Source organism: Tachypleus tridentatus, chromosome 12 (assembly GCF_004210375.1).
Source record: "Tachypleus tridentatus isolate NWPU-2018 chromosome 12, ASM421037v1, whole genome shotgun sequence".
In the NCBI taxonomy this organism is placed as follows: Eukaryota; Metazoa; Arthropoda; class Merostomata; order Xiphosura; family Limulidae; genus Tachypleus; species Tachypleus tridentatus.
In genome coordinates, this window is record NC_134836.1 from 46,131,386 (window position 1) to 46,147,591 (window position 16,206).

Genomic DNA, 16,206 nt, shown 5'->3' on the forward strand with positions numbered 1-16,206 from the left:
GCAGAGCACAGATAGCCCATTGTGTAGCTTTGTGCTTAATTCAAAACAACAACAATTTTGTAAATTACATTTATTTTATTCTGACATAAATTTTTGTTAATATTAATTTATGTTGTGCGTTAATATGTTTGTCCACGAGCTTCTCGCGTGATTTCCGAGTTAGCACGAAAGCAAACAAACAAACAAAAAAGTGGCAGGCGGATACTGGGTGGCTTTAGGTGTGAATGTTGGTTGTTCTTATCTCTTTGATGTAGTGTCCTATCACTCGGGGCTAAAAACGCCCACGGAAGGCCACCAAGTCATAATGGAGGCCGAAAAGTAGATTTAAAGGACCGGAAAACTTAAATCTTGCAATCGATTTTTGAAACTATGTTTGTACTTTACTCTCTAACTAGCAGGACTAAGAAATCACAGGAGGAAGTTTTAATAGGGGTTGTGTGTTCGGGTGTAGACCTTCCCATCTCATGGGTCAGTAGCATGACCGCCAATAAGTGGGTAACAGGGGATAACCCCCAGTCAAAAGAGTGCTCGCAATAAAAACGCTCGCCCAATTGACTTTTCAATATGTATTAAAACTGCTATGAAAAACCTCGGGAAGATGCATTTTATACTTAACTGATATTACTGGGGGGCCCCTATGTTAAATATTACCCCTCAGCTCAGAATAACTCTCGGTGGTCCTGGTTAGTAATTGAAGTAACTGGGAACAACAGATAATCTTGATCATTAGATTGGAGCACTGATATCTTGTGCTAGTGTTAACTATTTTCGATTAATTATTTGTACAGTAAATGCGAAGAGAAATTGGGTAATTTCAAGCTTTCCAAATATTATTTTGGTTTGAGTGTATGTTTAACTGAGAATATTTCTAAGGAAAAACAAAATTTTACGTAAAGACTGACAACACTCATCTATATTTGTAGTACATACTCAAAAGCAGTCAAGTCTATGTAGGCTTTGGGTTACGTCAACTAGGGTAGACGTTCTATTTAACTTGTTTGGTCTCGTACACGTTCTCTTGAGTATGACTCACCTAACAGATTACATACGGTCTGACTCCCATATGGTCAGTAAACCCACTTAACTAAGCCAGCTCAGAAAATAAATTGTGATAAAACTGGAAGGAAAATTAGTCTTTGTTTGCACAACAACTATTTTTTAATATTCTAGTAATATTAGTAATTAATAGTAATATTAATCTAGTATACATACAATTTTTTTCATTATGTAAACAACTGCATTTTTGTAAATAATTTTAATCAATCCCACTATTCGTTGGTAAAAGAGTCGCCCAAGAATTGGCGGTGGGTGGTGACGACTAGCTGCCTTCCCTCTAGTCTTACACTGCAAAATTAGGGACGGCTCAGGTTTCTCCTCCTGGTTGGGGGTTGTGCAGTAGGCTAACAATCTACTCACTTAAAAATCCAGCCTGTTAATGAATCCGCAAGCGATTGCGGCCCTATGTTCCTTCATGGAATCGAGAGGCATAATAATAATAAATAAAATAATTTTAACCATGTGGAAAAATGACACGAGGTCTACACTTTCATAACAAACGTATTTATAGCATTACTACATAAACAAAATTTTGATAACTTTGAAAAATAATATCCATCTTCTAACAGTTTTCTCATATAGCAAAACTATAATTCAAAAGTGTAACATACTAAAAACAGATTTTTTATATTAATTATTATATTTTGTTCTAAATAAAATATACATTTCCCAGGTCATTCGAAATTTGATGATATACAAACTTTAGAGTAGCTAGCCAATTAATAGCTAGAAATAATTCGATTTATTAGCTATGATAGTCTTACTTGTAACAAGGGAGCATATAAGTTATGCGCTCACCAGAGGCACACCGCTAAAATCCGAATTTTTGTGCTTAATTCTAAAACAAACAAGCGATAAGTTAGTATAAAATGTTCCTGAGATGTGAATGTAAAGGCAAGTCGAACAAATATCTATAAAACTTCTATGTGATTTGAGTGTGAAATTTGAAATATTGTTTGTCTCTATCACAACAAATTTTTTTTTTTTCGAGTAACAGTAGAAACACGCACAAGTCCCTAGATTACAGGTTGCGGCCCAATGGCTGGCATGTCAAGCAGTGGGTCCCAGAATTTGAGACTTGATGTTACTGAATACTTTCCGCTTTTTCAGCTGTGGATCTACTATAAAAGTAACAGTCAATTCCATTGTTTGAGTGAAAAAGCAAGACAAAGCCATGTGGCGTATGGTGCTGCTGGTTGGTTGTCCTCACCCTAGCCAGTAGTTTATAACTATGGGATAGTTATAGTTGTCACCCAAGGGATCTTCGACTTGTATAAAATGTGCTGAGCAGGTTAAAATTCCAGTTCTTTTTAAATTATTATCAGTTAAGAGATAAAGGTATTACTGGGCAAATCAAAATGTACATATTTGTATGACTGAATGTACATATAGTTTACTTAAAATAAAGAAATGGAAACAATAAAGAACTGACTATTGTAAAACTTAAAGTGGAATTCTTTTATAAACACTAAAAACTTCAAAATCTTTTATATAAGCTTCACTTCGTTTTTTTTCAAAAAAAATGAAAGCGTTTTTAAAGATGAAGTTCCAATTATTTCAATACAGACGTGGTCTTCAGGTTCACTAAGGTCTGATAGATAACTTCAACTAAACGAAGCCCCGCACCCCGGTGGCTCATGGTAGACCTCTGAGTCACGATGCTGAAAATCGAATTTCCATACCCACCATACCCAGATTACGAGTAGTTCGATGTGTAACTCTGTAATTAACAACAAAAAAACCACTAAACGACGATTTCATAAATGTTATTTATGCACATAATTATGATGAAATGGGACAGTAAAGGGAAAACAAATAAACATAAGCGAACATATAAATTAAATTTTCATTCATAATAATCTTTGATTACCAACTGGTCGTATTCTAGATGTCTGAACTCTAACTAGCTACTGGGGTACAAGAGAGGGTTTACAAACCACACACGCAATGCAAAGAGAAAAATGACTAATACTACATTTTCAGGTCAGATTATTGGGTCCTATTGCAGTATCCCACAGTCATTAGATTACATACAGCAACATATTTGTTTATTTGAAAACGCAAAGATACACAATGTGTTCTCTCTTCTGTACCTACCGCAGGTATCTAAATTCGGTTTTTTAGCATTATAAGCCATCAAGCTTTCTGCTGGGCCACTGAGAGGACAAATAAGATTTTGACAAATATAGAAATCTCAAGTCACACTAACTTTGATGTATTTGCTTTGCTCCAGGGTGTTGACAAAGACAAGTAAGATTAAATAATAATAACAAATAATATTCTATTATCGATTCTTACTCATAACGTGATTTGTGAAAGAATAACACAAGTGATGAAAATTACATTTTGCCACGTTAATCTAGTTCATTCTATAACAACTGTTATTCATGCAATTTGATAAATATCGTTTCAACCATCGTTATTTGTGTCATATCCCTGTTGGCCTGATAAGCCTTGGTACTGGGTGAGATACGTTTTAGGAATTGGATATATAAGGCACAATATATCTGACATATTGTTATAAATGTTTCTTCACCGTCACTCTTAAGTTCTGAGCATATACCTAAGCAATAAGATTATCCCATGTTTATTTTTTGTTTTTTGACATCCAATTTATAAAGATGCCCAAATTACATGTAGAAAAACACAAATGAAAATTTATAAAAATTATCTAAATATACCTTATGTATTTCATTCTAAAACGATCGTGAACATGCAAATTAACAAGTCACATAGCATTACAAAGGATTAAATTATAACACTGAGTTGACAGTGAAAACTGATTACTTTTAAAAGGGTATGTGACAGCCAGAATACAATGCCAAATATTCATTTACTGATATCATACAGATGTGTTCAGATTGGGTATTTAGAATTTCAAAGATGGAAACATCAATATTGCTTTATGACATTAGAAACAAAGGAATATGGATCAGTTTTGAGTACCAAGGCCATTCAAACAATTATACCCTAGTTGTAGTAGCAAGTGAGAATCCAAAAACACAATTGTCAGTGACAAAAGTCACCCACGTGGCTCAGTCTATAATAAGCAATATAATCCAGAAAAAATTTTATCTGGAACAGCAACACAAGTTACATGTATGCAGATTATATAAATTTATAAATATATGTTTATACATTGAACCACTAATTTACAGTAACTGCCAATAATGCTGTTCCACATTGGCAATGTGTCTACAATGCATTAGACTGAGGATCTGAGATCTGTTGGGTGGCTCCCTTTTTTTTTTTATGAGTATAATTCACAACATTAATATGTCTATTAACAAGTCAAATTTTAAAAAAATCCAAATGAACTCAAGATGTTTAGCTAGCAATGTAAGGCTAAATGTTACAACTAGGAACAAGACCAAAACCCAGTTATTTCTTGGAATAAATCATCTGCACTCATAATTAATTATATAAATTCCAGATATTAAGTGTATCAGCACTAGATTCATCAATTTTGGATGAGTGTGTGCGACCTTGCTGTGCAGCTAGCTTGGATCTTTGCTCCCCTGGTGTTCTTACTGGTATTAGAATATAGAAGCTAATTCATGCCAATCTATCTCCACCAACTATGCAACAAAGAAACTCCTCTTCTGTGTGCACGAGTGCAAACATTTTAGATATCAGTTTCAAGTCTATATAGTTAACGCATTGAAATACCTTCACATATTCTTAGTCGTGGTCTAAAATGTATGACCAAAGACAAGTATATCATTCATATGGATGAGGCATTTCTCCCATTGTTATTCTCTCAGTGTAAGTTACATAAACATCTTAAAAGTGGTGGGTTCATTACACTTTCCAAACAACATGACACAGAATATAAACAGTTCTACTGCTGAAAGTAGTCTTTTGTCTACTATAATTTTTCCAGTTAAATTGTGTTAAAAGCTGTGTTTAGTGCATTGGTATCTTCAGAGACATCTAGATATTCATTTATGTATGGTAGTAGAAAGCTATTGATGCTAGATCATCTATTTCAAGCAATTATATAACTTTCAGTATTCTTTTCTTCTTTATGGTTATTACCAATAAAAATAATCAAACCCACTATGAAGGTTTTTATTATCTAACATCCACTCAGTTTTAGTGCTGGCAACATTTGTGGTGCTTCAAAGAAGTCACCACAATGGTTTTTTTTTTTATAAGATATGATAATGTGAAATTGTTATCTGATCTAACTATTTTGTCTATATTTTGTCAAACAAAATCATAAAGCACCTCATAGATTTGACAAACGTTTCTTCTCTCATCAAGACAATCTCAGTAATAATGTGATTTGAATTGGTCAGGTAAAACTGTGTGCTGTAACAAAGGGAGAAACTAAAACCAACCACAGACTAAGCTCCAAGACAGTCCCAAGATCTGTAATGGCATCCACGGCACAACAGAAATATTAATCACCAATGTTTATCCAAAAGATACCATCAGGCTTTCTATCCATAACTTCCTTTTCTCTGTCATAAGTTCAATATCATCTCAGAAAATGCCCTTCCATCATCACGATTTACAAATGTTCCAGAGTCAATTGCAAAAATAAGCATGTATAAAAATAACTTTCATGATATAAAAGTTTTAACGTTTTAAATGTGATATTTAAGAACACTTAAACTGATCTGTGTCAGACATAAGTATCTGTAAAATACATATTCTAGAAATGGTATGTAGGGAATTAAATCGATATTAGACATAAAAGGAAAAATAAACACAAATTAACAAAATAAAAATAAATTTTTTGTTCATCGTAGTTACTGGCTGCTAACTGGCTATTTGAAGGAAAAATTTCTACACAGGTCAAAGACAAGATAAAGAATAATGTTTCACTACAATTTCAGTTCAGACAAATGATTTCCAGTTCACTATTCCACAATCCTTAGATTACTCACAACCATAACTAAATAACACTAAATAAGGACCCCTATTTCATTCTAACTTTTGTAAGTATTTGTATCAACCATTTAGATGGGCTTTTCCCTCCTCAAGAAGTGAAAATAAATCACAGATGAAATATCAAAATTTTATTAAGCTACATATTTAGTACAACAGAAATTCTGTGGAAGTTGTTGAGTTCAGCAAACAGATAATATTTTGTGTGTCCCTTTTTTGCTTTAATAAGTATAGACAGCCTTTCAGGCATTGTTGCAACACATTTAAACACAGTATCTTTTGGGATTTTTACTTCAAATGTTTACAACACACTCCATAAAGTTTCTTTGGAAGTAACTTTTGAATTGTCAAGTTTTTGATCTATCAAATCCCAGATCTGCTAAGCTTGATTCTGTGAGGAACACTGCATCATTTGAATGAATTCAGCGGCTTCTTTCTTAACTAAATAATTTCTAACATGTTAGATGAGTGTTTGGAGTCATTTTCTTCTTGATGGTAAAATCCCTTGACCATAAAATGAAAGCCATTGATGATAACATGATGGACCAGTAATTGGTGGTACTTATGTTGATCCATTATTCCCTCTGTTTTGCAAATATTTCCTGCAGACCCAACAGAAAAATACACCTGAACCATCACATTGCTTCCTCCATGCTTCATGGTAGGTGCTATGCATTGAGGTATTTTGTATTTTTCTTCTTCCGGAATGTATAAAATATGCTTTGAAGGAAATATTTCAAACTTGGACTCATCCATCCATAACATCTTTCTTCCAATGATCAACAGTTGAGTTTTTGTACTTTCTGGCAAATTTCAGTCTCTTGACAATATTTGGAGATCAAAAAAGGTTTTTTAACTGCTACTTGACCAAATATTCCATTCCTGTTGAGTCTTCTTGACACTTAAAAAAACAAACACCTTTCTGTCATTTGTTACATGGTTGTTTATCTCATGCTTGGATTAGTGGTAGTCTTCCTTCTGAACCAAAGGGTGCATAAATGAAGATGCCTAACATAATTATTACACTATGTAACACAAATTTTGTTCCTGGATAGTATGTGTTACTTCTGAATTGCTTATGTTGTAAAATTACAGAAAATGGCCATTATTCGCTTCACACTTTGCTTTTGTGACCTGGATAATGAAATTTAGAAATTAACCTATTTTCTATGTAAAAATGGGCAAATTAGCACATTTTCAATTACATAAGATCTGAATAAAACAACATATGAATCAAGACTTACATGTATTTATACTTAAGTTATACAAAAATGTCAGTGATACTACATCTAACTTGCAACTTGCACACTTTCATCTAACAAATCCCACTCCTTGAGCCCAGATGTCAAAAGCTCGGTATTTGACTTTGTTAGACCAAGATCTTTGATCAAGTCATTCAGGTCTCTTTGGTTGGGGTAGTATGGGTTTCTCTCACCAACTGCACCTCTGACGTTGTAATCTGGATCTTCAATGTCTACCTCCTCTTCTGATTTGCTGCCCTCTTCTGAGGATGGCTGCTTTCTCCCTGGCAGAGTGAGTACAGGGAGCTCAGGGTAGCGTAACACTGGAGCAATGGATGATGGAAGGTCCAGATACATGATAGCAGATGCAGTCTTATCAGCCGACGTTGGAAGGGTCCACCATGCAGAAGTAGCAATTGCTTGAGTGGTCAGTGAGCTCACGCCAAATTCTTGGAATAGCAAACTTCATGGCTCTCTTTTCCCCTCTGTACCATCCTGCTAGAGAGCAAAATAAAATTATTATTATGAAGAATAAATTTATTTCATCACAACTAATGTGTAAGAGGTTCATGCAAAATATTTCACGTGATATTTTTTCTATACTATTGGAAATAAAAAAATAAATAAATTAAAAGATATTTAAATTTTAAAAGGTATAAAATTTGTATGATATGAAATATTCCTATCCAAACAAGCAAAAATTGTTTGTCTTACCTTCTAGAGGTTTTCTGCAGTGCTTGCAGGTAAAATGAGGTGTCCAGGGTTTGTATTGATCCCTGACATATGCTTTGTAGACTTCACACATTTTAGCAGATGCTATCACAGAGTACTCTTTAGCTCTTGTCTTGATAAATTGACCACATACATAGCAGAATGCATCTGGAGAATGCTTGCAGCTTCTTGATGCCATCTTTGATAAAATCAGATAGGTCTATATGTTCACTTAGGCAGCTAGAACTAAACAGAAGTGGTGAGCCTCTGGATATATATATTACTATGGAAAGTTCAAGAAAATTCTAAAAGGTTCTTGAAAATTCTCACAAGTTCTGCATACATTCTAGAAAATGATTGTAAGTTCTACAACATTTTAGAAAGTTATTGAAAATTCTCAATCAGCTATTCAGCACTGAATCTTCCTAGAATGTTCTGGAAAAATGGGTAAACTTGCAAATTTCATTACCTAGGCCACAAAAGCAAAGTTTGAAGAGAAAAATAGGTCTTTTCCATCTATTTCAGGCATAAGCAATTGGAAAATAACACTTTCTGCCCAGGAACAAGTAAAAATTTTGTTCTTTAGTGTTATTGATTTGGGATGTTGTGTTTTTTTTTTCTATTTTTAAATTTACCTTTCTCAGTCTCACAATTCAGGATGTACTTGAGATTATTTGAGAAGCATTTCATGTGTTCAGCAATTTGTTGGAGAGTCCAACCAGCATTACATAAAGCTTTTATGCAAACTCTATGCTCTACTGACAATTCTTTATGCTTTTTGGGCCATGGCATGACAATAAAATTTAATATACAGTGTTAAACACTGTTCATATGAAGGTTTATTTTTGAAATGCTATTAAACTGATTTCTTCTAGTATATTCTGATACCATATGCTAGCTCCTTGTTACATAGTTAAGACACTGAATTAAGAACCATGACAATTACTTTGGACTCTAAATTTGATTAGTGTGTTCATTCGAGCAGAACCCTTATGACATGCCATTGGTACAAGTATGTGGGAATTCTAAAGAATGATAATTATTCTCATCCTGGCTCACTCAATTGTCAACAGGGATCAGCAAAGTATTACTAATTTTTATAACCTCCTTTAAAAAGATGAGTTCCATTAGTTAACTTCCAGTCCTTTGATATTTGATCACTATTCACGGACTGACAAAAAATAGTAATGAGTGGCTCACATAACCAATCTTTAACCTCCTTCAAAACTCTTGGGGATATATTATCTGGCATTATCTTTTATTTAAAATTCCCAATTTTTTCTTAACAAGCTCAGAAATAATACAGTTATCTTGTCTGATCTCATTTTCATTTATTAACTATTCAAAATGTAGAATACTTATTCAATCTTAATTGGTAAAAAAATGAAGAAAAGCATAATTTAATTACCCAGTCATCTCATAATCATCAGATACTAGCTGTCCTTTATGATCCCCAAAGAGTCCTATTCCCATTCTAACATTTTGTTTACTGGTAATGTATTTAAAGAAATCCTTACTGTTAAATTCAACATTTTCAATCTTTTCTCATATATCCCTTTTGATGTCCTAATCTTTTCTTTCACCAACTTTCTTGATATTCTGTAACATTCTAAGTCTTCTGTCATATTAGTCAATTTAATGCTCTTCTTTAATTTTTTCTCTTAAATATGTTTGTCTTGAATATTTAAAATTTATCATGAACAATTTTCCACATTTAATCAGTGTTTCCAAATAACTCAGTTGCCAAATTCACAACAGGCAGTTCTTGTCACATCCCTTCAAAATTTGTTGTTTTTTTTTAAATTTGTAACCAAAATATCACTATTCCTTATTTCAGTATGCAACAAAGCATTGAACATAATGGAGCAAAGATCAGTTGCACCTGGATGCTCCCCAATTTCTACTCTCTTTATCATTTCTATATTTGAAGTTAACAATACATCTAAAATAGCATTGTTTATAGTAGGTTCCTTAACTAATTGGTGAAGAAAGAACAGTTTCCAAAAATGTATTCTCAAGACAACTGGTATGGGTATTAAAACTTTAATTAAAATAAAGTACAGAAGGTCAAAACATTGTTCTGTACTTTATTTTAATTAAAGTTTTAATACCCATACCAGCCATCTTGAGAATACATTTTTATCTCAAGTAGGTTTTCAAAACCCTTTCTCCCTCATGGCTTGACTCTGGCATTTCCCACCCTATATGTCTGAAATTAAAACCACCCATAATTATGATTTTATTAACAGCTGAAATCTTCATCAGTATCATTTGATGGTCTGTAACAATGTCCAATGAAAGCATTTTCCTTTTATATCCACTAACAGAAACATAAATTAATTCAATCTCCTTGCTGTTATCTTTGATATCCTCAACTTCAACAGGAGGTAACTCATATTTTACATATAAAGCCACTCCTTCCCCTCTTTAAAATTCTATTCATACTGAATTGCCTGTAACCCTGTATTTTAAAGAAACTTCTATCATCGAAATCTTGTATGTTTAAATATGTTTCAGTTAGTCCAATTACATCAAAATCCTTCATTCTCACTAATGTTCAAAAGTCATATACTTTATTTTTTATACTCCTAGAATTACAATAGTAACAATTAAGCCTATTTTTATAATTACTTTTATACTCATTTTCTATGCTCTTTATTCTTTTTGCATTTAATTTCTCCTGTGCCTCACCCCTGTCTAGTTCTAGTTTAAAACTTCTCTTACAACTGAGCCTTAGCAACCATATCATCTCCTAACCTATTTAAATGTGAACTATCCATTCCAAAAGCTCTCTTCTTACACCAAAATTGTTCCATAAGTCCAACCAGTCAATCTTTGTATTGCTACATACTAACCTAAGCCTAACATTTAGTTCTAGTGACCTATTTATAATTTCATCCCCAAAGTTAATTTTAGGTAGTATCAATGACAAAATTAAGTTTTGACCCTTTTCTTTAAATAGCTTTGCCAACTCTTTGTACTTATTAATCAAGTCTATAGCCTACCTTTTCCTACATAATTAGCACCTATATGCATCATAAAAACTACATATCTGCTAGACCCCTTTATTATACTTCCTCCTTAGAATTCCCTAGTATGAAAACGTTAAAAGGTAAAATGTAGCTTTTAGATGTGATAAATAAATAAGCACTAAAGATAAAACATGTAAGTAATTTGTTTCAAGATTCACTTGAGGATTTCCTAAATGAAACTGTTTTTCCCAGTAAAAGTAACACTCATCTTCAGATCATGATGAAAAAATGTCACCAACAATTGTTTTGAGATTATTGGAAATATGTTCACAAAGTAACTGCTGTTTCTGTCTGACAAATAAACATGCATTCAATTAATTTCTGCATGTAAATGTAATTGTGTCTATTGTCTTATAGCAGCAATGACAAGATTCTTGCAATAAAATCATGCTTTTGGCATTAAGCATGTGCTGAGTTAATTTTGGGCTTGGTAGCATTATGTACTACTGGATTTCTCCAAGAGTCAGTAGAATGAATGCTGACAGAAATATTCTGAGATCTGCTTTCTGCTAACCAGGGAAAATTAGGGTTTTTTCATGTGATGAAGATGAGATTATTCAGATCTATAAAGTTATGGAGGCAATTTTTAGTGTGCAAAAACAGATATCATACAGTTTTCCAATGCAAAAAGTTTTGCTAGTGGTATTTTTGCAAATTCATATTCACATAATGCAGCAGTATAGGGTATATAATTATCATATCAAATACAAATAAATAAATGAAAAAATATATATATACATGCTCAAAACCACTCTGGAGAGAAGATATGATTTAGGAGGAGGGAAGGAATTTTACTCAATAGCAGTTAGAAGTTCTAGCTTATTTATAGTAATGAGACATTACTATGAATAAAGGTGACTCTTCTGATTTGGAAAAGGAGCAATCAAGATTTGAATAACTATTAAAATGTTAGAAGATAAAAACAGAATTTTTCATCTCAGGCTACACTTTAACACACTGGAATGATAGGATTAACTTCTGTTTGAACATTTCTTTTTCTAACATTAGCAGTTATAGATGAATATTATGACTGTAACATTAATGTAGTTTTCTTCTTTTTCTGATATTTAAAAACTTATGACTTTATCCCTTCTTCTTCCCACTACTTATTACTTCAGCAAAACTCAGAGTATAAGATAAACTTCCTATTTCTTTGTCTACATCAGGTACTACATTATCATTGATCAAGACTTGTATGATTACCTGAACCACATTATACTGATATATGACATAAGACTTACTTTATCAAAGAAATGTTGTGAGAAGAGTTAAAATTTTATTTTGTTTTTATCATATCTGATTTTACAGTACGCCATAAAACATCCAAATTCTATTAATGGCTTAATTCTTGTCAAACCTATGATCACATCACAATAAAGTGGTGATGGCTGTGTCAAAATATTCCTTTTTTGATCTTGAGAATCAGAAAGCTTTCACTTAAAAACCCACTGTCTTCATCTGATAATAAACAAGCATAAGCCTTCTTTTACAACTGATTTCTTTCACTTTGTTCACTAATTTAGTGTCCTTTGTACCAGTTATTTCCTGCTTTACTTAAAAATGTAAAAAAGTAATAGGGCACATATAGTTATCCTTCATAATGCAATATTTGAAATTGAATTAATAATAAACTAAGTTAGGTTATTTGCTCTTTTATCTAATTCAAATGATGTAAAATAATTAAGAGAAATGAAAACTGGTTACTGTTTTTACGAGATTTATGGTAATAGCACAATACCATATTTCAAGCAGATTTTTAAATCACCAAAATAGTCTCGATTGGACACAGCCCACTATATCAGGAATTAGATCTGGCAAAATGGCATGGGAAACATATTCATCTCGTATCACGCAAAAAAAAAACACACCAAAAACACACACACACCAGAAAACAATGAATTCTGAGTTTTAATTTTCTTTGATTTATGAATAACAAACTACGTATGTTAAAATCTAGTTATTAGTTAAATTAATTTAGTTATTATGAATTTTGGTGAATAGATTGGTTTGTTTGAATTTCGCGCAAAGCTATGCGAGAGCTATCTGCGCTAGCCGTCTCTAATTTAGCAGTGTAAGATTTGAGGAAAGGCAGCTAGTCATCACCACCCACCGCCAACAAACAATGGGATTAAGCATAACATATAACGCCCCCAGCGTTGAAAGAACGAGCATGTTTAGTGCGATCGGGATTCAAACCCGCTACCCTCAGATTACAAGTCGAGTGCCTTAACCACCTGGCCATGCCAGACCTTGTAGAATACAAAAAAGTCCTATTTCCTTCCGTTTTTGGTTGCAAGTAACCTAAAATTAATGCCAAATTTTTCTGATTGTGCATAATATTCAGTTTGTCAAAACGAAAATAGACTGTACATTGAATATTACAAACAAATTACTGCACAAAGTAAAAAAAAAGTTCAAATATTAAGAATTAATTTTTTCACCTTAAACTAAAATAAGCGTGTATATTATGATATGATTTCTTTTTTTTTCAATTTACAAACATTTACCTATGTAAACAAATATAACCTATCACTTTTGCTGCCATTATAAATAAGTTAAAAATCGGACAACACACTTTGGTTCAATATACCCACATTTGCACAGCAAATGCAATCAAGGAGCGAACTGATGCATAGCGCACCACTGGGGAGAAGGTTTCCTCGTAATCCAGACCATAATTCTGCGAGTAACCTTTGGCCACCAGCTTATTCTTGAACCTCTCTACATTTCCAGTATTTCCATACATAACTTTGAATACCCACTTACAACCTATAGGGTTTCTTCCAACTGGTAATTCCACCAGATTCCAAGTGTCATTTTCTTGTAAAGACTCAAATTCCAGATCTGTGGCTGACTTCCAGTCCTTTGCATTGCCACTTGATATTGCTTCACTTAATGTGCTTGGCTCTAACATACTGCATACGTTTGCAGTGTGACAAACTGATTCATTCGCTGCTGCCACATCAGCATACTCATCATATCCATTGCGGATGGGGGTTTTCCTGTTTCTTGCTGGTCGTTCAGCTTTATCTTTAGCTTTAACTTCTGTTTTTTGGTCCACTATCTGTTCACTTGATGAGATATACTCATTTGTCACAGGCTCTTGACCAAATTCTGTTCAATTAAAGATAACATCTCGCCGTATGAAAATCTTCCTGGATTTTTCATCATACAGTCGATACCCCTTGGTGCAGTTATCATATCCAATGAAACATACCTTTATAGACTTCATGTCTAATTTTTGTCTTGACGCATCTGGCACATGTGCATATGCAAGACATCCGAACACATTCATGTGTTCTACATCTGATTTCTTCCCATACCATCTCTCATATGACATACTACCATCTTTTATTGCTAATGCGGATACTCTGTTACCCACATACGCTGCAGTAGCTACAGCTTCCGTCCAGTACATTCTTGGTAACTTAGCATGTGACAGCATGCTTCTTTCTGATTCCACAAGAGTTTTGTTCCTTCTCTCAGCAACACTATTTTGTTTTGGACAATATGCTACTGACATCTCATGATGAATGCCTCTTGACTTCAAATATTGCTGGAACTCATTTGACGTATATTCTCCGCCATTATCTGTGCGCAGGGTTTTTATGTGCTCTCCAGATTCATTTGATTACAACCTCTCAAATTCCTTGAATTTCTCAAAGACTTCTGACTTCTGTTTCAAGAAATACACTCTGCAGCATCTTGAGTAATCATCAATAAATGTAACAAAGTACTTGCTACCTCCAATAGATGGAGTTTGCATAGGACCACAGGCATCACTGTGTACCAGTTGCAGTCATCAGACTTCTGGAATTTGATTTCACTTACATTTCCACTCCTGACAAGCTTCTGTAACTGTGAAACACTGACATGTCCTAGTCGTTGATGCCATATATCCAAGCCATTCATGCTGCTGTTTGAGGCTACTGAGTCATTCTCAATAACACTGGTCTTACAGTCCAGTTGGTATGGACCATCATCCTTTCTTGTACCCATGCCATGGAGTTGTCCTGATTTACCTCGGATGTAACAGCGATTAACTCCAAACTGCGCAATATTTCCTTTTTCAGTAGCAGCTCCTACTGAAAATAGATTGCTAGCTAATTTTGGTATATGAAGGGCACTCTGCATTGTGACATGCTTTGAATTACTGACTTTAAATGTCATTTCTAGTTTACAGTTTCCAACTCCAAGAGCTTCAACAGTTCTTCCATCACCAATCCTAACTTTCTGAGGTTTGCTAAACTTGTGATAATTTGATAATATGTTCCTCTGGTGTGTCATATGCCTAGACGCACCAGAATCCACCAACCATTCCCCATTTCCTATTCCTTAATCCTGGTTTGTTACAAAGGCAACACCATTGTTTTCATCAGTATAATCTTCCGCCACATTAATATCTACATTCTTAGCTTTGTGGACCGTTTCCTTCAGTGTTGGACAATTGCGTTTTATATGTCCAGCTGTTACCCCTTTTCTTTGTTTCTTGTGTTCCATGTGGTTTGAAGTTGCTACGAGTGGCTAATGCAGTTGATGATGTTTCATTCGATGTAGTCTTTTTCTTTTTTTGTTCTTCAGTAATCAGTGCCTGTTGCACAAATTCTAATGAGATATAATCAATTTTGGTTTTCAGGGCTGTTACAATTGTATCATAGCTAGCTGGCAGACTACCAAGTTAGGTAGCAATCTGATCCTCTTCTGCTATTTCAGCTCCAACCGCAGCAAGCTGATCTGTTAATTCCTTCATTTGTTTCAAATGTTCCTGGACCGTCATGCTTTCTTTCATCTCACATCGAAAATACTTCTTTTTCAGGAATAGTTTATTGGCTAGTGTGTTCCTATCAAAGTGAGCACGCAGTACATTCCATGCTTCCTTAGGAGTTGTACATGAGGTGACAAGATAGAGTTGTGCACCTTGAATATTCAGAACAATTGTTGAAAATGTTCTTTTCCTTTTCCTGTTGAAATCTGCCCTTGTTTGATCATTGGCTGTCTCTGCCAGTACCTCTGTTTCAGTCACATGGTTCCATAGGCCTTTTCCTCTCAATAAATGGTCCATTTGAAATTTCCACGTGGTCCAATCATTTTCTTCCAACTTATCAATTGATATTTTATCTTCCATTGTCAAACTATTTCAACTACAACTGTAATATTCCTTTCTCTGATTTAGATCTATTTCTCCCTTTATATGACTTGAGAAAATAGAGTGTCAATCAATATTTTACTTACAGTTTATCTTGGTATTTCACAATGGCTTCCAGACAAAG

General features: G+C 33.8%; 2 protein-coding genes across 4 annotated transcripts; both read right to left on the bottom strand.

Annotated features, from left to right (window-relative positions):
• Positions 1 to 2,499: 2,499 nt before the first annotated feature.
• Positions 2,500 to 15,223, bottom strand: LOC143233189 (uncharacterized). 3 transcript variants are annotated; one of them, XM_076469154.1, is made up of 2 exons: positions 12,675 to 15,223; positions 2,500 to 2,776 (listed from the first exon to the last, which is right to left on the bottom strand). In XM_076469154.1, the coding sequence occupies exon 1, from the start codon at positions 15,221 to 15,223 to the stop codon at positions 14,618 to 14,620; it is 606 nt and encodes a 201-aa protein (XP_076325269.1). In that variant the 3' UTR covers positions 2,500 to 2,776; positions 12,675 to 14,617. The 3 variants fall into 3 exon arrangements, with proteins under 3 accessions (XP_076325269.1, XP_076325270.1, XP_076325268.1); XM_076469155.1 differs by having other exon boundaries at positions 10,910 to 15,223; XM_076469153.1 differs by having other exon boundaries at positions 10,662 to 15,223.
• Positions 6,072 to 10,028, bottom strand: LOC143233190 (uncharacterized). The gene is made up of 2 exons (XM_076469157.1): positions 7,908 to 10,028; positions 6,072 to 7,691 (listed from the first exon to the last, which is right to left on the bottom strand). The coding sequence occupies exons 1-2, from the start codon at positions 8,101 to 8,103 to the stop codon at positions 7,570 to 7,572; spliced, it is 318 nt and encodes a 105-aa protein (XP_076325272.1). The 5' UTR covers positions 8,104 to 10,028; the 3' UTR covers positions 6,072 to 7,569.
• Positions 15,224 to 16,206: the final 983 nt, after the last annotated feature.